This window comes from Eleginops maclovinus, chromosome 12 (genome assembly GCF_036324505.1).
Source record: "Eleginops maclovinus isolate JMC-PN-2008 ecotype Puerto Natales chromosome 12, JC_Emac_rtc_rv5, whole genome shotgun sequence".
NCBI classification, from domain to species: Eukaryota; Metazoa; Chordata; class Actinopteri; order Perciformes; family Eleginopidae; genus Eleginops; species Eleginops maclovinus.
In genome coordinates, this window is record NC_086360.1 from 12,820,372 (window position 1) to 12,843,129 (window position 22,758).

At 40.5% G+C, this 22,758-nt stretch overlaps 1 protein-coding gene across 7 annotated transcripts in view; it reads left to right on the forward strand.

Moving 5' to 3' along the window:
- Nucleotides 1-22,275, forward strand: part of slc23a2 (solute carrier family 23 member 2) — a 34,924-nt gene extending 12,649 nt beyond the window's left edge. For 3 of the 7 annotated variants that reach the window (XM_063898361.1, XM_063898365.1, XM_063898366.1), the window contains 14 exons: nucleotides 102-316; nucleotides 1,844-1,942; nucleotides 3,735-3,851; nucleotides 4,946-5,103; nucleotides 7,539-7,627; nucleotides 8,115-8,185; nucleotides 9,454-9,635; nucleotides 10,499-10,619; nucleotides 11,302-11,458; nucleotides 11,886-12,033; nucleotides 12,119-12,224; nucleotides 12,830-13,097; nucleotides 17,461-17,556; nucleotides 17,822-22,275. In XM_063898361.1, coding sequence (XP_063754431.1) covers nucleotides 102-316; nucleotides 1,844-1,942; nucleotides 3,735-3,851; nucleotides 4,946-5,103; nucleotides 7,539-7,627; nucleotides 8,115-8,185; nucleotides 9,454-9,635; nucleotides 10,499-10,619; nucleotides 11,302-11,458; nucleotides 11,886-12,033; nucleotides 12,119-12,224; nucleotides 12,830-13,097; nucleotides 17,461-17,556; nucleotides 17,822-18,099 — 2,105 coding nt within the window. In that variant the 3' untranslated portion in view covers nucleotides 18,100-22,275. Of the gene's footprint in view, nucleotides 1-98; nucleotides 317-1,843; nucleotides 1,943-3,734; nucleotides 3,852-4,945; nucleotides 5,104-7,538; nucleotides 7,628-8,114; nucleotides 8,186-9,453; nucleotides 9,636-10,498; nucleotides 10,620-11,301; nucleotides 11,459-11,885; nucleotides 12,034-12,118; nucleotides 12,225-12,829; nucleotides 13,098-17,460; nucleotides 17,557-17,821 lie in introns of all 7 variants that reach the window. The other 4 variants (XM_063898359.1, XM_063898364.1, XM_063898360.1 and 1 more) reach the window with 3 other exon arrangements.
- The last annotated feature ends 483 nt before the right edge of the window (nucleotides 22,276-22,758 follow it).

Genomic DNA, 22,758 nt, shown 5'->3' on the forward strand with positions numbered 1-22,758 from the left:
GTTCGGTCTGGCAGCCTCTCAGTCTTAGGAAATTAGAACCCATGAAGTAATAAATTACAATATTAATCTTTCTGTTTGTATGTCTCTCCATTTCTAAGCAGATGAGGCAGTCCTGGACGATGTAATCGGACTGAAGGATTCACCTACTGCATTCACACCGGAGCGAGACAAAAGAGGGACAGAGGAGGAGACGGACATCCCAGACACAAGGATGGGTGTGGGACAGAATACCACTTCTAAGTCCATGGACAGCAGCAGTGAGGGAGGAAAACTTGAAGAGGAGAGCAAAGATGGCACAGATTTCTACCCTATTCCGGTAATCAGTGTACATGTAGAGAAGGGCCAAGGCTACCCTGAGTTAACGTATCAGAACACACCGCATGTCGTGACGAAGAATAACCAATCACAGCCGGCGGATACATTTCCTTTCTTTAGTGAATGTGGTGAAAAAGTTAATAGTATTAGTACAGGGTTACTCAAGAGTTTCCGATCTATCCAGGGCTTCTTTTTTTGTAGAAGTTGGCGCAATTCAGCTTGGGAACACAATGCCTATTAAAAGACGCTGTAGGTTTTGTACAGGTGTTAAAAGACGTGGCCTGTCAAGGCAAGCTATAATTAAACACATTTTTGAGATGGGTGTTGGTAGCCTTGTTTTGCTCCTTTACATTTCCTTGGTGTATCTTCAGGTTATACACTCCGGTGTGGCGCGGCGTTTCTTTTGTGAGCGTAGAACCTAGGTACACTCACAGTTATATATTCCATGGCCAGTTGGTTATTTCTGCTGCTCTGCCGTTTTATTTCTTTTGTTTGTCTGCTTGGCCTCAGGTAATAGGTTGTATGAGAATGATAAAACAAAACAACAATCAATCCAGTCAATGGAAATAACTTAAGTAGATATTTTGTACTTCAGCACTTTTTTCTGGTCTTTAATGAAAAGGCAATTTTCTGCAGAAAGACTTATAATGTTGATACATTAAGTTAATTGGCTAATTCTTTTCAATGACTTAAAGCTTGCTTATTTTTGTCATATTAACAATGGGTAAATAACAGTGTTACGCCCCTCCCTTAGTTCTATGTAGACTATTTGTGTCATTCAGCTCATTGTTTAGTTTTTCCCACTTTACCGTAACCCCACCAAACAAATATTACACCTGCCAAGAATAATTCGGCCCTTTTTATTGCAGGTTTGAGTAAAGAAACACTGTGTGCACTGCTTTCAGAACACTTGGGTACAAAAATCACACAGTAACAACACAGTGAAGACAGAATGCTGGCGGTTGATTTATTAGTGACTTTGCATACTGGCACGTCTTTGCATCTTGTCCCTCAGGAATGAAAATATTCAAACCCATATCATCTTTAAATGTTTGAATCTTTTTCATAGTGTGTCATTTGACACAGATGCTCTGCAAACATTCACAGAAAAAGCATACCCTTGTACACCAAGCAGACTCGCACACACAGTGGGCAGAAAAGATTTGTTTTGTAAAGCAAGAAGTTTGCATACTGTAGGAAACCCATGTCCATGTGCAGCTTGGAGCTTTTTAAGCCATAATGTTTTCAGAGTGTCATTCATTGTGTCCCATTCTCTGGATCGCTTTAAATAGTTGTTAGCTAATAATATGATATGATATGATTACAGGGATTTAAACTCCAACTTGACTGGTTGTTCTAGTTGTTTTCCTGTTTATTAGACTTCACAGCTTAGCACACAGACAAGACAGACCCTGACACTCTTTATCTGTGATCTTCTGTTGTAAGTCTTGCAGCATTGTGTCTATGCTGCCAGCATCTGCATTCTTTCTTAAAAATTCTAATTATGCATGTCTGTTTTTGTTTTAAGGTGGTGGTAAATGGCGTGGGGGGTGCCAGTGGAGACCAGGACACTGAGAACACAGAGCTGATGGCTATCTACACTAAAGATAATCAAGGAGCAGAGAAGGTAACTAGAGATGAAAAATGAAGAAGTGAAACACACAATCCTCACGGTTTTTGTCATGAAATTGCTGGTTTACCCCAAAATACCCCTCGACAGACTGACACATAGTCACATGGTTCCAAAAGCGTACTTGCAATCACACTTTCATTCACTTCACATTTGATCTTTCTTTTCATGACCTTTCCCCGACATTTCTAAGATCTAATCCGTCAGATTTCAATCCTAGTGAGTTTATAACTTTTGGTTACTATAGTAACATCAAGTGTGTTCTTAGCACTACAGCCAACGCAAACTTGAGCAACAGAAAAGCAGCTTGCACATCCGTTTACATTGCAACTAAACAAACGTACAATGTGTTATTAAGGAAGTCAGAGTAGCTTCCCACCCAACAGAAGAGCACAACTCTCCGTCTAACAGCTCACTGTGGCTACTCCTCCTTCCTTTATGTTGTTGATGAATGATTGAAAGTGGTTAGTTTGTATTGCAGGTAACTACATATAATAATAACAAAGAAAACAAAAACAAACATGCTGCATTGTATTCTGTGACTTCCCAAGAGAATATAGAGGATTACAAGTTTATGTTTCTAATACAAAAGTAATGTCATTTCAGAAAGAAAATGTTTTGCTATTTGCCATAGAAAAAGTTCTTATCCTGTTATCAATTTAACTTTAGACACTATTTACTAAAATGTACAGTTTGAATTTCACTACTAAACCCCCAAGATATTCTTAAATTCAGCTCTTTAAAATAAATCGGATGAAAACTCAGATGCTATATTTCACTATTTACCTCATTTTTAGTATTTGAAACACAAACCCCTGCAAACACTTCTCAAACTTCTCCGTGTGATGTTCCTTTTTTTCCCTGTCACTGTGACTGTGCATTTTTCCTTCTTGAGTGGATGCATGCGTTGCATATCCCTTAACAACAGTTTTCTTTTTTCTGTCACTTTCCTGTTTAAGTTTTATCTTCATAAAAAATCAGCTATGACTTGATGTTCTCTCATCAACAGTGTGAAGTGTTACAAGACAAATGAAACCTGTCAAGAAAGTTATGAATTATGCAGGCAACATTCATCTTGTGTTGTATAAGTCTTGACACACCCCAATTAAATAACAGCTTATTTAAGACAACACCTACAGCCTTGGGTATTTTCCCACCTCTTAGTTTTCTGTTTTAATGAAAGCCAGATTATGTTGGCATTAGGTCCTACCTTTTTTCATTGTCAGTTCATTAACTCTGACGGACTTTCTATCTTTGAAAGAGTCATTTTCAACGTACACAACCAAACAAACAAATACTTTCTGTTCTTTTTGACACCAACTCCATGTCCTTGAGTTGTGCCTCCATAAATGATAAGTCTTCTGAAAACATTGTACTTTTTTTTCTACATTTGTTTTCCTTATTAGGATCCTCAGTGTTTTACATTTCTGTTAAATAAAAGTAAAAGCGCATTGCAAGCTGTTGCAATGGTGCCATGCCTTTCTAACAGACTTTTCTCATGATTTAAAATAATAAATAGTCAAAATTGTTGCAAAAAGTTTCAAATATAGTGACTTTTAGTCCCTAACACAATATGGCTCAAAATCCCAAAACGCAGGATCCTTTACTTCCCATAAAGCATTTCTTTGTAATTAGTTTTCCATTTACACAGTAAGTCAGATATCTGAGCTGGGGCTGATGCCATATTTGAGTTGAATCAAGTCAAGAAGACAGTTACCTTTGTTAGCAGTATTTTGTGTATACTGCGGCACAGTAATTTGTGTGTGTGTGTGTGTGTGTGTGTGTGCAGAGCTCAATGTCTGAGACGTTGGACAGCACAGACAGTGTTGACGCACGGAGGATGGATATGCTCTATACCATTGAAGACACCCCTCCCTGGTATCTGTGTGTGTTCTTGGGCTTACAGGTGGGTCTACTGGTTGAACCCATTTGTTTCATGGCTCACTTACAGTGTGTCTAAAGTCATCTACTGTATGTCTCACGATGTGAGAGCAAAGACATGAACTCACGCATCCTGTACAGTAGAATCAGGGTGGGTCTAATCCTTCACTGCGGTCGTACTTGTCACCTCAGTGCAGTATTTTTCATCTGACCGTCCACAATACCTATTACACAACCAGACGTCACACACAAAAATAGAAAGATGAACACAGTAGTCGTCATGTTGGAGGTTCAGTGTGGTAAGGTTCTCACTGAATGATCACAATGTGTTTGTCTTGTAGTCACTACTGAGAAGATCCTATCTGTATAAAGGGAGAGACTTAGATTCACCAAGGCTACGCCATTCTCCAAATTAGACAGTTGTATAAAACACATAATAATGTTTTACCTGAAGACAGTTATCACATATATTAGAGGTGTACATCTGGAGACAAATCCATATTGTAGAATATGTTGGCTTGATACGGCTCAGACTGTTCTGGCTGAAAATTGCCAATGAACATATTGACCTGAGACAGATTAGCAAAGGGTGATGGGTATACACCAGTTAATTCAACACTTCTACTCATCTTTATTCTTCATTACTATATTAATTAGATACAAATGTAGATGTATCTTAATTTAAACACATGCCCAAATTGATTAATGATTAAAGTCAAGTATAGTTCAAATAAAAAATGTTTTGAAAATGTATGAACCTTTTCAGGCCAACTCCTAAAAGATTCAAATCCAACCAGAGGGTCACAATTGGTTCTATTAATGTAAAGTGGTTGAAACACAGCTACACTGTTCAAAAAACAAATCACTTGTTAATTGGCCGACACAATATGTGTGGGATTAATATGTTTTATCTCACAAGCTATTTACAAATGACTAGGAGTGTTATACATTTTCCTATAAAATAATGATCTTGAATAAAAAAGGTTTATACTGAGGATTGATGTATCTTTCTAACATGCTCTATAACTATGGTGTTTTCGTGCTGAGGATACAATCAGTGTCCATAAGTACTGACTGTAAAACACACCCACGCTGACTCTGTGGCGTCTTGTCGTGCAGCACTACTTGACATGTTTCAGTGGAACCATCGCCGTGCCGTTCCTCCTCGCTGACGCGATGTGTGTCGGCTTCGATCAGTGGGCCACCAGTCAGCTCATCGGGACCATCTTCTTCTGCGTGGGGATCACCACCCTGCTTCAGACTACACTGGGCTGCAGGTATACTCTCCATTCTATCAAAAATACTTAATGAAATGCTATCCTAAATCACAAACACACCCCCAGTCGTACAGTTTGTATGTACAGGTTTCCTACTATTCGTGCATCTTATTCTGTCTTTCACTTCCTCACCTCCACCCGTTCTATTCTCTCCCCTTTCTTCTCCCTCTCATCTCTAAGAACCACGAGGGTCATTGTCGACATGAAGTTCCTCTTTCTCCATCCTTCCTCTACATGTAACTTTGGAGTGGGTTTAAGTGTGTTCGTGTCTGCAAATATTTTAGAATATGCATACACATCCTTTTTAACTGTTAACTTTAATACACCTTTGTATTTTAATTATCTCACATATAAATAAAGCTGTTTGCCTTTTTGACTTTTCAAAAGGAACATTTCATTTTATAACAGCTGTTTTGTTGATTTTATAACAATTGTAGTTCCTTGTTTGGTTCATGTGACTTCAGTTTCTCTTTTTATAGGAGTAGAACATAAACTTCCCGAGAACTAGCTTACTTTCATAATTGAGACAACAGAGAAGAGGATGAAAAGAATTTAGAAATCCGAGTCATTTGACCGCAGATCGGAGGGGGGGACTTACAAGTTCAACGATTGCGTCACTGGACAAGCTATAATCAATAAAACACACAGTCACATGTCTTTCCTTGCACCATAATAACCAAGAGTGGAGTAACCTGCTTTTATTCATACCAGGAACTGTTCATTCCAAAATGTATTACATTCTGTTGAATAAGCACCTGCCTGAAAATATTTCCCATTATATCCACCCTTCACATGTTCCTCCTCCCTTCTGTCATGTTTCCCTCTCTGTACTTTGCCTTTCTTCAAGGTGTTTATCTCTCTTCACACGTCTTGATCCGGCTCGCTGGTTTACAACAAATTTCTTGTATGATTTCAGACATACATAATGTGTTTCGGTTCCTGTTTTGTAACCCCTAATTGCATTTTATAGACAGGGAGTGTTGTATAAGTCTTGACACACCCCAATTAAATAACAGCTTATTTAAGACAACACCTACAGCCTTGGGTATTTTCCCGCCTCTTAGTTTTCTGTTTTAATGAAAGCCAGATTATGTTGGCATTAGGTCCTACCTTTTTTCATTGTCAGTTCATTAACTCTGACGGACTTTCTATATTGGAAAGAGTCATTTTCAACGTACACAAACCCAAACAAACAGATACTTTCTGTTCTTTTTGACACCAACTCCATGTCCTTGAGTTGTGCCTCCATAAATGATAAGTCTTCTGAAAACATTGTACTTTTTTTTCTACATTTGTTTTCCTTATTAGGATCCTCAGTGTTTTACATTTCTGTTAAATAAAAGTAAAAGCGCATTGCAAGCTGTTGCAATGGTGCCATGCCTTTCTAACAGACTTTTCTCACGATTTAAAATAATAAATAGTCAAAATTGTTGCAAAAAGTTTCAAATATAGTGACTTTTAGTCCCTAACACAATATGGCTCAAAATCCCAAAACGCAGGATCCTTTACTTCCCATAAAGCATTTCTTTTTAATTCGTTTTCCATTTACACAGTAAGTCAGATATCTGAGCTGGGGCTGATGCCATATTTGAGTTGAATCAAGTCAAGAAGACAGTTACCTTTGTTAGCAGTATTTTGTGCATACTGCGGCACAGTAATTTGTGTGTGAGAAGTAGATTTGCAGCATGCTATGTACTACTAAAGGGCATAATTACACGCACACAACACTGGGTCTATCCCAATGTTTTTCTTATCCTGTTTTATTTGAAAAGAGATTACATTTGGAACTCAGTTTGAAGTCTGCAGGCAGGTGAAAGTTAAAGTAAGCAGGTGTACTAAATACTATCACTTTGTTCTCTATCTTCACTTCCTCTTTCTTACAAACATAAATGTCCTTGATTCCTTTTTTCAGCTTTTTCACAGCCTTTTATAGATGTTCATTTCATTTTAACTTGTACTTTATAACCTCATTGGAGCTTTGGTTATTATTCTCTATTATCTGATCTACTTTGATATCCCTTTACTACCACCACCACTTATTACAGTTCATTAAAGCCTTACTAGAGAATGTTGTAGACTAGTGTTTGGAACAGCAAATGTACCATGTGCATTTAGTGTACCTTTAGTCTGTAAAGGGTATGGGAGGGTTTGAGTGAAAGAGGAAGGAAGATAAAGGGGGAAGGAGGAAATGTGTGTGCTATAATAGTTATTGTTCCTACGCATTATGTGATCTGAGATCAAATGACCAGGGCGATTCTTAATTCACATAAGGTCATCAACTGTCAACACAATGATGAGTCTTACCTGATGTGCTGTTGCCAAGTGACCAAGATTTCTAGACTTGATTTAAAGACTGCTTTTGTTATAAATGTAAGTGAATATAAAGGTCTTTTAAATGGTTCATGATTTTTTAACAGTGCTTTACCGTTGTTTAGATTGCCTTTGTTTCAGGCCAGCGCTTTTGCCTTCCTTGCACCAGCCAGAGCAATCCTGTCACTGGACAAATGGAAGTGTAATAACACAGGTAAATAGAGTTTTATCAATACAGATAACATAAAACGGATTGAAATTCTTCCTTTTTAGATCTGTTTGTTGCTGGCAAAAGGGATTATCATGCTATCATTGAAAAATGTAAATAGATGAAATGGGTAGAAGAATTGTTTGCATTTATTTCCTTAGTAAAATAAACTTTTTGATTAGGAAAATAAAATAAAACATTTAAACAATGGTGTCCCCCGTAGGTATACTGGATCTGTCAATTTTTAATATTGATGATTAAAGGTAGGAGCACAATAGAAGATGGATCAATTGTATTTAATGTCCAACTCAGTCTGTATTGTGAGGGTAGACCTGATAAAACCTATTATACATGTTATTTTATATTTGTTTACATTGATCCATAATCCAAATGTTGTCGGCATCAAAACCTGCAAGGACTGTAGGGAATAAATATATAGTGATAATTAAGTTATCCTCTTTTCTAATTATTCATCTCCCTGTTTTTTCCATAGCAGAGGTTCCACTATTCAACAGCACAGTGCTTCTGAACACAGAGCACATCTGGCACCCCAGGATACGAGAGGTGAGCCAAAGACAAATGAAATCATTTAAAAGATTCTGTTGTTGTTTAAATTCATAGGAAATATGGGAGAAAGATGTTATTCAGCTTAATAACTCCTTATGGACATCTTTACACAACCATGGCTAAACTAGGAGCGTGCACTCAGTACAGTGCTTATCTCTACGTGTTGTGTCTGGGGGGCATGGAGTTCAGGGTGGTCTGTGTGTACTGTACAGTGTGTATGTATGACGATGGAAAGAGAAGAGGCAATATGCAGCTTATATTAACAGCAAACTAGCTCTCCTCCCAGAGTAACTATAATAGGAGACTAAGAAGTTCGATTGCAGTCATCGTTAGGTTCACTTTGATACTTACGCAGATAGAAATCCCTGTCTTTACTCACTATTAATAATCTGCTACTTTTTTTCACAAATAATGGTTTGGTCTGTAAAGTAATGTAAAAAAACATGCCATCCCAGTTTCACAAGTCCAAATGTTGAGATTTTGTGTAAATATACTTGGTTTAGTACAATATAAAACAGAGAAAAGCAGGAAATCTCCGTAGTTTAGAGTTTGAAAACAGCAGTTGCTGTTACTTATGCATGAAAAATGACTAATGATTATTTTGTAATCATCAAAATAGACAACAATGGAAGTTTTGTAAACCAATAATTAAATAGGATATTTATATTTTTTGGTCCTTTTTTTTATTGTTATGTATCTGATATGTCAGAGGAAGTTTTTAAGTGTCTGTGAAGTCAAATCTCTACGTAAGTGGATAATAAAGCTCTCTATTCTAAAGATCACAGTGTGTATGGCTTCAGGGTTTAGTTTCCGTCACAGAAGCTGTTAATTTGTATTAACCTTTTTCCGTTAGTGTAAGCCATTTGAGCAATTGATTTATATGTGACGCATGAATGAGACTTAACTCAATCTGGCCAGAAAAAATTGTTGAACGAGACATCAATGGTCTGAGGGCAGGATGAACATTCGTGTGATAAAAAGTGACCGGAGTGAACACAAAGAAGGATTAAGCCAGGACTAACAGGATTCTGATTCTGTAACCTCATCTCCTTCAACCGTGAAGAAAGCAATGGCTTCTTTAATGTAATTTCCCAGGATTTCTTTAAGGATTACTTTTTCTTTGGGTTACACTTGGATAACGAATCAAACATGTTCATTCTGATATAATCCCTGCTCTTTGTTTAGATAATCCATTTTGTTCATAATTTTTTTAATGTATTTTTTCTATTACCCTTATTTCTCTCTCTCTTTCAATATCCTGTCAGATCCAAGGGGCTATCATCGTGTCATCTTTGGTCGAAGTGTGTATCGGAGCGCTGGGTCTGCCTGGGCTCCTGCTGAAATACATCGGACCTCTGACCATCACCCCCACCGTGACCCTCATCGGCCTGTCTGGGTTCCAGGCTGCAGGGGAGAGGGCCGGAAAACACTGGGGCATTGCTATGCTGTAGGTTCAGACTTTACACAAAGAAATGCACATTCAGGAGTCAAAAAAATCCAACTTACAGTGACCCTCATCTGGGAATCCATTTATTTGTTATCCCTTTGTGTTCGGTACATACTGATGATACAGATTGTATTAAGGGCGAATATTCGGGAACAAACTAAATACACAGATGATCTGCTATTGTAGACAATGCTGCAGGAATGCTAAGTTTCTATAAATATATTTTGTCACCTTTTGAAACCTCAGAAACTCAGCCCTCCTATCTATTGTCCGCTTTTCTAGATACAGCAACATACTTTATGATACATATTTTGGGGTATTATCTTTAGCTTTTTTACAAATATGAGTAGTATATCTGCATGGTAGCTTGTAGCTCATTGCCCCAACTGATTTACAGTCAAATAAACTTTCAAGTGCTTTTCCTTTACAGAGTATAGGCCTATGTCCAGTTAAAAATAGAGCTGATTCAGAAATATAAAGAAAGTGGTTGTTTAGCTTAAGGAAATAACCTACTGGATGATGTTAAGACACAGAGGATTGATTCATGGGGGAAGATCCCCTTCAAAGCTGTGATATTCATGTGCTGTGACATCAGTTCCTGCTGTTTCACGGCTGTTTTGCGCTGAAGCCCGAGGCATCCTCCTCTCGCTCCACTGGGACAGAGGATGTGCCTGTAATTGCCAGTGATTTGCTTTTTCACCAGCAGTTAGGATATTTGATTGGCTTTGAAGCCTTTGGGGTCTGTGTTGGACATGTATGGCTAGAACATGATAGCACAGGATAAGCTTCCTCACAGGACAATATTGAGAAAATAGCAAGTCATTGTGATCCACATAACTGAGGAAGAGGGTTTCTGTCTGCAGGACTATCTTCTTGGTGCTGCTCTTCTCTCAATATGCCAGAAATGTTCATTTCCCTCTGCCAGTCTACAAGCACAAGAAAGGCTGGACTTTCTACAGGCTGCAGGTCTTCAAAATGTTCCCTGTGAGTACACAACCTCTTCCTCAGTTACATACATACTTTAGCTTGTTGCCTAATGCCTTAGACGCTTGATGAATTGACTTTGGTTTCTTAGCAACTTGCCCTCAATAACAGTTTCCCTTTTAGTCACAAATTATTCAAACCAGCTAATTTATTTCTCCCTGGAAGCAGGGACCGGTACTTCTGCCTGCATGCGTATGTGCATATAAAACACCAGTCTTCTCCTGCCCTCTGCTGGTGACATTAAAATATAAACTCTCTTAAAGCCTGATGTGTATATACACAAACATACACATTTAATTTACCATAGTTCAAATGTGCTGGGAAAGCTTAAACCACAATGCAAACCACTTAAATTACTTGTTTTTCTGCAAAAATGATAAAAGTTTTAAGTCATGGTAAAATGGAAGTTTAATTTTAAATATTATATTATTATTATATAGTTTGACAGGAAACCAAACACTGTTTTTGATTGGATTACCATATTTTACCACTAGGTGTCGCACTATGTAGCAGCTGTTTTCACAGGAAGCGGAAACTGATTTTGAGCGTTCCTCGAACAGATATATATATATATATATATATTTTGCATTTAGGATTGAAATTGAAAAATTGTATTTGTTGTTTTATTTATTAACTTTATCTGCAATGTGAATTTCTAACAAGCATTGTTTCTTTGACCCAGATCATAATGGCCATCCTCGTGTCATGGCTGCTGTGTTTCATTTTCACTGTGACTGACGTTTTCCCGCCGGAAGTAGACAAATACGGCTACCACGCCCGCACAGACGCACGTCAAGGAATCGTCCAGGCTGCCCCATGGTTTAAGATACCATACCCATGTAAGTGTTTGTTAGGAGGAACAAGCAGTGTTACAAATGAGTGTTGGTGTTGTGCGATAAGCTGTGTTCGACAGTTTTGTAGGAATCCCTGAGAGGAAAATGGATAAAAAAATCTGGTAATCGATTTCCATGTTTTATCCAAATAGTTTTCTCTCCTTAAGAAAATGCTTTCACTATGATGTAAACAAGTGTATATGTACAGGACTCTACTGAAATAAACCAATTAATACAACCAAAAGGAAGTCAGAGGAAAGGCAGATCATAGCGTTGTAAATCATACCAAAGATTAAAAAAAAAAAAGAAGAAATTCAGAGGAAGAGTATCGAGATTTAATTGAATCCAAACAAAAGTCTAATTTTAAAGATATTTTCGGTCTGAAAGCAGCAGGTTCTCCTCTCTGACCCACTCTGTGTTCTTACCTCCACAGTCCAGTGGGGCCTTCCAACAGTAACGGCTGCAGGTGTGATCGGCATGATGAGCGCTGTGGTGGCCAGCATCATAGAATCCATCGGAGATTACTACGCCTGCGCACGTCTCTCCTGTGCTCCTCCGCCTCCCATCCACGCCATCAATAGGTGACCCTTCAGTCTCAGTTACTTCTCATTGTAATATTTGAGTTTGTTTCAGAATGAAGTGTCTTGAATTGTGTTTTCTATGTAGGGGGATATTTGTTGAAGGAATCTCCTGTGTGCTGGATGGTCTTTTCGGGACAGGAAATGGCTCCACCTCCTCCAGTCCAAATATAGGCGTTCTGGGAATCACAAAGGTAACAACCTTTCCCTGAAATGGATTTTCTCTAATTAATAATGCTATTTATTTTACAGTGATGGTGTATTTGTGTGAAATAAATATACAAGATCTGAGGGGATAAGTCACCTTTTTCAATGGAAAAAATACCTGATATGATCGGGTTTTGGGTGTTAGTTTGACAAAATATTTTCTCACACTCTAGGAACTTGTCATGGGTATTTATCAAAATTCTCTGACATTTATAGATTACATTTTAGTCACATTAATTCTTAATGAGAATAATTGTTAATTGAGGCCCTACATTGCATTAAATCAAAATTCACAATCTTCCTCAAACTGATCCTTGCCTAGACACCCCCTAGTTCCATTCTGTTAAAGTACAAGTAGAAAAAAACTGATGCTTCAAGACCATGTTCAGGAAACATCCGTCATTATACATTAGGATATTGAATATATTCATTCAGCTGTTTTATAATGTTCCATATTATATAAAATAATGTGTAGCAGCACATTAGCTGTGCTCTGAACTGGATGGTGGGTGCATTGTTTTTTTTAATTGATATTGTAGCTCGCCCTTGCTGACCTGTGTTTGCTCCCTCTGATCTCTGATTGGTCTTCCAGGTGGGCAGCAGACGTGTGATTCAGTATGGAGCTGCCATGATGTTGCTGCTGGGGCTCATTGGTAAATTCAGCGCCCTGTTTGCGTCTCTGCCCGACCCCGTCCTGGGAGCTCTGTTCTGCACCCTGTTTGGTATGATCACAGCGGTGGGACTCTCCAACCTGCAGTTTGTTGACCTTAACTCCTCGAGGAACCTCTTTGTTCTCGGCTTCTCCATCTTCTTCGGCCTGACGCTGCCGAGCTACCTCAAACAGAACCCACTGGTCACCGGTAAGTCGGGGCAGATATCTGAATTTATCAAGAGGGTTGATTGTGATTCACATTTATCTCGGTACCAACTAATGGAGCATGTCGATGTTCCTGTGCACAAAATTCTCTGTTCCCTGGACCTTTTATTAATTATTTGTGATTAACAGGAATATCATAAAGCGTTATGACTGTTGAGCAACTTTTGTTTAATATATTCAGTCTAGAGACGCGCAGCCGCGGACTCCGCGGTTTAGGCGGATGACGTGACGAAAACTAATATTTTAATTAAATTCGGGTGGGTGGCGGTCGAACCAATCAAATTAAAAAAATATATATATATATTGTTAGCTACATCCGGAATAAGCTACATCCGGAAAAAAACGAGCACACTTTAAAATAGTCAAATTTTCATCAGGCAGTAATTTGGCCTAGTTGCGTCTATGCATGCTGCTTTGTTCATTATCAGAGATAGCAACGCCGGCGAAGGTGGTACATGACAAACTCAAAAAGGGAGAACTAAAACCCTAGGGAAAAAGAAGGTCGGAAAAGTGCTGCCTGGAATAACTCTTATGAAGTGTTGAATCAGGATGACACCAGTGCAGGCAAGACAAGCAAGTTTTGGGGTTTTTATGGACAATTAAAAATGTGAACATGCACTGTTGTGCGGTCGACGTTAAGCGAATTGCGGAATGAATAGAAAAAAGATGCGCTCTTTCCATGCAGTCAAAATTAACGTCTTCAGAACAGGCTCGTCCTGGATGTTACCCTGACATGACAGTGAGTAGAGTTAATTCGCCTATAAAGTGAATGACTTGTTATGATATTCGGGCTTTCTTTCTTTTTGCAAAAAATAAATGCATAGACCTAAAAACAACCGGCGGATGGCGGGCGGGTGCGGTTTTGAAAATTGGTCAAAAAACATTGGTTCGGATGGATGGGACGGATGATGAGTTGTGTGATGCGGATTAAGTAATAGCCTATCCGCGCATCTCTAATTCAGTCAGTGATAAGTGGTCAGTGTGAGAGAAATGCAAAAGTGCATACAGTATATGGTTTCTGTTATCTTATCCCATCTGTAGGACGTTTGACATTAGAAATGCTTGTCTGAACTGTTTCCTGATTAAGTGTGCCATGTTCTTTTGTTACTTCTCAGCCACACTTGCGTAATAATGATTAGAAATAGATCAGTTTCTGCTGTAAGAATTTACATTTATCACATTTCTATCTCAGTTCTTACACATTTCAAATTCCAACTGCATTACTCTGAAAAGTTTTGAGACGTTTTCTGTCGAGGTTCCATTCTTATCTTAAACTGCTTACCCTTTGTAGATTGATGCATGCTTATGAATAAACAAACCCACTAGATGCAAGTACACCCAGTGAGTCGTTTCTCTGGCTAAAATTAAATTGTTGACAGGCTGTCTAAGGAGTTAATTTACCGCACATACTAACATAACTGCAATGAGTTTGAGGATATTTAAAAATGGTGTGTTTCTGGAACTGAAAATTGCCTGAAACTAAGAGTCCATCCATCCATCCATCTTCTCCCGCTTGTCCGTCAGGGTCGCGGAGGTAACAGCTCCAGCAGAAAGCCCCAAACTTTCCTTTCCCTGGCCACATCGACCAGCTCTGACTGGGGGATTCCAAGGCGCTCCCAGGCCAGCGAAGAGATATAATCCCTCCACCTGGTCCTAGGTCTACCCCTCGGTCTCTTCCTGGTCCTAGGTCTACCCCTCGGTCTCTTCCCAGCTGGACGTGCCTGGAACACCTCCCTAGAGAGGCGACCAGGTGGCATCCTCATTAGGTGCCCGAACCACCACAACTGGCTCCTTTCAACGCGAAGGAGCAGCGGTTCTACTCCGAGTCCCTCCCGGATGACTGAACTTCTCACCTTATCCCTAAGGGAGATGCCAGCCACCCTGTGGAGAAATCCCATTTTGGCCGCTTGTATCCGCGATCTCGTTCTTTTGGTCATGACCCATCCTTCATGACCATAGGTGAGGGTAGGAACGAAGATGGCCCGGTAGACAGAGAGCTTTGCCTTCTGGCTCAGCTCTCTTTTCGTCACAACGGTGCGGTAAAGCGACTGCAGTACCGCTCCCGCTGCTCCGATTCTCCGGCCCATCTCACGCTCCATTGTTCCCTCACTCGAGAACAAGACCCCGAGATACTTGAACTCCTTCACTTGGGGTAAGGCTTCATTCCCTACCTGGAGTGGACAGTCCATCGGTTTCCTGCTGAGAACCATGGCCTCAGATTTGGAGGTGCTGATCCTCATCCCAGCCGCTTCACACTCGGCCGCGAACCGATCCAGTGAGTGCTGAAGGTCACAGACCGATGAAGCCATTAGGACCACATCATCTGCAAAAAGCAGTGGTGCAATCCTTAGCCCACCGAACTGCAGACCCCCTCCCCCACGACTACGCCTCGAAATCCTGTCCATGAATATCACAAACAGGATTGGTGACAAAGCGCAGCCCTGGCGGAGGCCAACCCTCACCGGAAATCGGTCCGACGTGCTGCCAAGGACCCGACACAGCTCTCGCTTTGAGAGTACAGAGATTGGATGGCCCTAAGTAGAGACCCCCTCACCCCATACTCCGGCAGCACCTCCCACAGTATCTCCCTGGGAACCCGGTCATACGCCTTCTCCAAATCCACAAAACACATGTAGACCGGATGAGCGTACTCCCAGGCCCCCTCCAGGATCCTTGCGAGAGTGAAAAGCTGGTCCGTCGTTCCACGACCAGGACGAAAACCGCATTGTTCCTCTTCAATCTGAGGTTCGACAATCGGCCGGACCCTCCTTTCCAGCACCTTAGAGTAAACTTTCCCAGGGAGGCTGAGTAATGTGATGCCTCTGTAATTGGCACCCACCCTCTGATCCCCCTTTTTAAAAAGAGGAACCACCACCCCGGTCTGCCACTCCTTCGGTACTGTTTCCGACTTCCACGCAATGTTGATGAGACGTGTCAACCATGACAGTCCCTCAACACCCAGAGCCTTCAGCATTTCTGGGCGGATCTCATCCACCCTCAGGGCTTTGCCACTGTGGAGCTGTTTAACTACCTCAGTGACTTCCCCCGGTGAGATTGGAATTGATCCCCCTTCATACTCCAGCTCCGCCTCTAACATAGAGTGCGGAGTTGTCGGATTCAGGAGTTCCTCAAAGTGTTCCTTCCACCGCCCTAACACACTATCAGTTGAGGTCAACAGCGTCCCATCCATACTGTACACAGCTTGGATGGTTCCCTGCTTCCCCTTCCTGAGGTGTCGGACGGTTTTCCAGAACAACTTTGGTGCCGACCAAAGTCCTTCTCCATCGCTTCTCCGAACTTCTCCCACACCTGCTGCTTTGCCTCGGCCACGGCTGAGGCTGCTGCCCTTCGGGCCTGTCGATACCTTGCAACTGCGTCAGGAGTACCCAGGGATAACATATCCCGGATGGCCTCCTTCTTCAGTCAGACGGCTTCCCTGACCACCGGTGTCCACCACGAGGTTTGAGGGTTACCGCCCCTTGAGGCACCTAAGACCTTGAGACCACAGCTCCCCGCCGCAGCTTCGGCAATAGAGGCTTTTCCCCCCTATGACCCGCAGGCGTAGGGAGGCGACCTTCTCGTCCACTGGGGTAAACTCCAACAAAAGCAGCACTCAACCGGGGGCTTGTGAGTATCCCCACACCCGCTCGGCAACTCACATCTTGGGCAACTCCGGAGAAGAATAGAGTCCAACCCCTATCAAGAAGTAAGGTTCCAGAGCCGACGCTGTGCGTAGAGGTGAGCCCCACCAGATCCAACTGGTAACGCTCCACCTCCCGCACAAGCTCCGGCTCCTTCCCCCTCAGAGAGGTGACATTCCCGGTCCCCAAAGCCAGCTTCTGTCGCCTGAGTCTGGTCCGTCGAGACCCTCTGCTTTCACTGCCACCCTTCTGGCAGCGCACCCGACCCCATCGTTGTTTCCTGTAGGTGGTGGGCCCGCGGGACGGAGAAGCGGAGGTGTTGCCCACGTTGCTTTTTCGGGCTGTGCCCGGCCGGGCTCCGTGGCAAGCCCGGCCACCAGACGCTCGCGGACGAGTCCTCCTTCTGGGCTTGGCTCCAGAAGGGGACCCCGGGCTTCCTCCGGGCCGGGTATCCTCGCTTCCAATTGTGTTATTCATGGAGTCTTTTTGAACCAATCTTAGTCTGGCCCCTTACCTGAGACCAATTTGCCATGGGAGACCCTACCTGGAACACAAGGTTCCAGACAACACAGCCCCCAGGTTCATCAGGGCACACAAACCTCTCCACCACGATAAGGTGCTGGTTCTCGGAAAGGGAAACTAAGAGTAATTTATTTAATGTTGTGTAATTAGTGACTAAGCCCTTGTCTTTATTATCTTTTACAGGAATAGTTGGTGTCGACCAAGTGTTGAACGTGCTCCTGACCACTGCCATGTTTGTCGGTGGCTCTGTAGCCTTCGTTTTGGACAATACCATACCTGGCAAGTGTCTTTTTCGTACTTCTGTCAAACTGATATTTAAAAAAGGAATGCGGCCTGAATTATCTTTGGGTTATACATTTAATGGCTTGATGATCAAGACAATGCGTTTCATTTTTGTATTTAGTCCTGTGTCAAATTACCTTTTTCATTTATATCGTGAAAAGTTAACCTTATCCAGTTTTTATTTTTACAAGTTTTAGTTGACTGGAGCGGTTATGTCTCCAAATAAAAAACTATGATTAATCAGTCTTTGTTTTCTGCTCAGGCACCTCTGAGGAGCGAGGCGTCAGGAAGCTGAAGCGTGGCGGTGGTCTCAGTGCAGCAGAACTGGAAGGGATGAGATCGTATGATCTGCCGTTTGGGATGGACTTTCTCCGCAGACACCCTGTCTTCAAGTACTTCCCCATCAGTCCCACCTTCCAAGGCTACCAGTGGGGGAGGCTACGAGGAACCTGCAGGAGCAGAAAAGGACATGGGGATGCAGTGAAGGGGGGAGGAATTGGAGGGGAGGGAGGCGCGCCACCAGGCGAGAGTGGGGTATAGCCAACAGGCTGGGGCCACAAAATCCAAAATGTGGCGGAAGTCGGGGAGCAAGGGATGGTTCAATGAGATAAATGGATGGAAGAGTAGGGGACAGAAGCGATGCAGGATTCGGGACTGTGTGTGATGCACAACCCCCCCTCACCCCCAGTATGTGTTTTCTTTAGCTTGTGTCAGTCTCTTCCCACTTCCCTCTATGCTATTTAAAGCATGCTATAGCAAGTCACAGCATGCTATAAAGATGTCACCATGCGGAGGTTAGTTGGTGTGTGTGCATGTGTGTTTGCATCAAGAGAAAAACCTCTTTGTGCATTAATTTAATTGCACTATAATCCAGGAGGAGACAGATGGACATCAAACATTTGAAGCTGAATGTTTTGATCATAACTTGCTAACTTAACAATATTATAAAACATGTTCCACTGAAAACTTAGTAGATTAGATTATGTCAATCGAGGATTATGCAAAATTCCTGGTCTGGATCATCTGCCTCTTAACTTGTTATGCAGCCTCATTAGAGACGCACACACACATGTGCTCACACACCTCCTGCGTCAACAAAACTAGCTTGAGCGCTACAATGCACGTTGGGTTATACAGAGTGATGGGAGTTTTCGTCAGGTGCCCTGAGCCATGCAAAGTGATTGTGAGTTTATTTTTTGTTTTTGCACTATCTGCCTCCTGAGTCCAAAAGCAGACTGTCTCTCCGCAGCTCATGCCCCCGTTTCTTCAGTAAACCCACTCAGAGACCTGTTCAGCACACAAAACATCCACTCATCTCGTGGTACAGAAACTCTCATCCACCATTTGTCTGAAGCAGTAAACGCTAATATTCACCTTTAGCTTCCCGAAACCAGTTTACATCTCTTCAATGTGTCAATATTATGCATCAGTAACTGAAATTACTTTTTTCTAATGACACACCTTTGGAACAAATCAGTTTTTCTTATTACAAAACAAAGCAAGCTCTACCATAAATAATACACCACTGACACTGTCCTAACCCACTTTACATTAGTACATTCAGGAAGCCTGTACATGATTGTACTATGAAGTAAAGGTGGAGGTTTTGTTTGGATGTGGAGTATTTTAAAATAACAAAAGCGGTTTTGGAGAGTTTAATGTTATTACAGTTTTATGATAAATAATCATCAAATGGTTTTGATGATTATCAATTCCCCTACATTCCTCCTCCTCCTCCCATCTGCAGTCCCTCGCATGCCTCCAACTTTTATCCCTCTTTAATTAACTGCTGATGTTTGTAACTGTTTCTGTCTGTTGTAGTTCAGGTTGTGGCGGTTCATTTAGCTGAGTAGAGTTTAATGAGAAAAGTTTCAGAGCATCAGCAGCCTGTTACCTATTAGGCCCGAAGAGCAAGTCTCTAATTCGACTCCACTGTGTGCCTCTGGTGTTTTTAATTGGAAAAACAGCGATTTAAAAACGCCATAAAGAGTTAGCAGAGTTATAATCTTGGTAAATAATGAAGCAAAAAAGTCCATTATTGTGTATTGGTACAAATGACAGCTAATACACTAAATATTTAGTTTTTTACTAAACCAAAATGCTAATAGCTCTTTATTTTGATTTCATCTGATTTGAGTGTTTCCCACATACCAAAACTTTTGTATAAGTATTGGCTTTTTATTGCTATTAAGAAACAAAACAAAAAAAACTAGTTTGACATCTCTTCCCAAATTTCCTCACTTTTTTATCTACGATGTTAAAGCTATTTATTTATTTATGAGCAGAAAGTTGATGTTTAGAGATTGCCTGAAGCAGTTTTATGTGTCTGTTGCACAATGTTGAAAGTATATTTATTAGCCTACTTGTTCATGCCCCCTAAAGATCAGTGTGATGACAATGGACCACCCTCAGCCTCAGCTACAGGCGGTGCATTTAGAACTCACAGCTGGCATCAGCATTTTTTTCTAAAGATGGTTTCTAATATAAGCTGCTTCTATTTCATTCCATTTATATCATGTTGTTTTTTTTTAAAAGAGAGGAAAACACTTTTAAATGTTAAAACGGGATAGGTTAGTCCAACTTCATTATCAATGCCTTTTTGCTACAAGTACTGTTTGCACATGTTATGGTGCCAAGAAGATCAGGGTGTCGGAGTGACAAATGCTCACCAACACGAAACCCTAAAATGTCAAAGTATAAGTATGAACGTTGTTTTGATTCATGACCTGAAATCAAGGAGCTGATTGTAATTGAACCGTTTTGGACCTTTGGCTATAATAGCATGGTTAGCTGTGGCCACAGTTATGACTTTGACACCTACAATAATACGATTCTTGTGATTTAATCACAAAATGCAACAAAAAACATAAACACATTAAGTTGGATCTTTAAAGATATTTTGTTATCTTTCAAATGTCTTGTGTCCGCTAGGTATAATACAAATGTTTGCCCAGGACCAAGTTAAAATCTTATATTTCCACAGACTGTGATGCTCCTCTCTGCTCTACTGCTTTGCTAGATTTAAACTAGCCTGTAGAACCTGGCAGTGACCAGTGTCCTGCCTATAACATACCAAATCAAGTATTTGAGTAATCAATTTTGATACAACAAAATCAAGGCTGTCAAGATGTGTTTGACTTTTAAAATAAAATACTCACGGTCCCAGCTTCTGTTAAATAACAATAGTTTTATGCAAATTGAAATTCACTTTCTTTCACCTAATGTTTAAAAAAGAATCTAGTGTACATGTGTGTTCAGGCAATACCCACATACACAAATTCAACATACTATGCATTTGGAACCTACTAAATAGTCAATGTCATGTAATACTTGGTGTGAATATATATATTTGTATGCAATTTGAACACAGCCTTAAGTCCAAATTCTACAGGGGCAACATTTCGGGGTGTATGCATGTAATTAAGTTAGAAAATGGTGGTAGTAATTGCTGAAATTCAGGTCCCACAAAATGACGAGTTGCAGTCTGTGGAAATGTTTGATTTAAATGTTGGTCTAGTGACAGAGAAAGCAAGGTCCAGAAGAGACTTGACTACCGGCTACTGATGTGTGCTGAAACTGAAAATCTAAAACCTGACTGTCAGCATCTTAATATGTTCTGTGGAGATGATATTTACATGGGAGGTCAGAGAGCAGATACCTCATAATGGTTCTTCTTTGCAGAGGAAAGCTATTGAGATGGTTTGACATTTTCCCAGCACATCTTGCAGTGATTCTGTAGATCATGGCATGCACAGATAAAAATCACATGCACAATGTGTCACGTTGTTTCCTGTGTCAAATGTTCCTCTGCACACTCACACACAAACTCGGTTTAACCCCTCAGTCCTGCAGTGTACTGGTGTCCTCTCATGTTTACGGTACCTGGTTTTTTCCCCGGGAACTCTTACTGTTGACGTTACTGGTTGCAGGACGCCGGCTGGCCACCTTATTAAGATTCTGTTGGTTGTTGTCAGCTGAGTGAACCTGCCTTATCGCCTAACAGCAAAATGCATTTGTGCCTACAGGCAGCTTCCTCTTGTTTTTAGCTTTTACCCTCCAGTTTTTATTGTATTTTCTTATTGATCACATAGTTGTTACAGTTAGAGTGAAAACTCTTTGGATTTCACAAGCACAGACTCTCTCGTCCTTGAATCACATACGAGTTAGATTAACCAGCAGCTCTTAAGATGGTGGCCATAAGGTGCAAAACACAAAGAAATCTATCCCTTTCAGTTATTTTGAAGGGGGTGCTACCTTAAGAATATACTTGTGTAAAAGTGTTTTGTCTTTTTCAATGTTTTTTTTTTTTTATACATTATTTTTATGTTTTTGCAAACAAATATTTGTAAGAAACAAATCATAACTTTTAATCTTAAATCATGCTGGAAAACGCACCATTATGTTGTACTTTTTTATTTAAAAGTAAATACATGTCAATCCTATTTTGAATCTGTGGTTTGGTGGAATCCTTTCGTGTGTTTTGTTAGGACCTTTTCATATTGTATTTTTTTAACATTGCTTTCTGTTCATTTTAACACATTATCAGTATATATAAAATGACAAGATGAGAGACTTTAAATAGATGTAAAAACATGTATATTAAATGTAGTAAAGTTTGCTAAACCTTCTGGAAGAGAAATTGTGTAAACTAATTGTAGCAACAAATTGTTTTATTCGTTGTTCCTAAATCTATTTAATAAGATGTTACTGAATGAATGCAGTCTTCTGTCTTTTTTGGTAATCAAACTCAAATATGTAGCCAGTTCTGTGACCGTTAGAAATGCTTTGTAACTACCCATACAGCGTTGGGTGTTGAAACTAGTTTTAGGCCTGCAACTAAAGATTATTTAGCTATTGATCAGTAAAGTCTATGAAACCTGAAGTTGTGAAAATCACCAATCACAATTCATCAGAAGCTAATTGAATATGAAATGTTTTTTGTTTTTTTTACCATCAACATCATTGCTAATGGTCCAAGATCAAATATATTCTATATTTTGTCAAAATGTTTGTCATTATTGTAAAAACATGTATGGAATGTTAGACATTATCATTGTATTCAAATAATGTTTCAAAAACTCAAGCAAAATGATGCCGATCAAATCATGTTAAAAATGGTGACTTGTTTGTTATTTTAGTAGTTCGCTTCACGGGACATTTAAAATCAGTTGTAGTTCTCTCCACACTGCGCATGCTCGT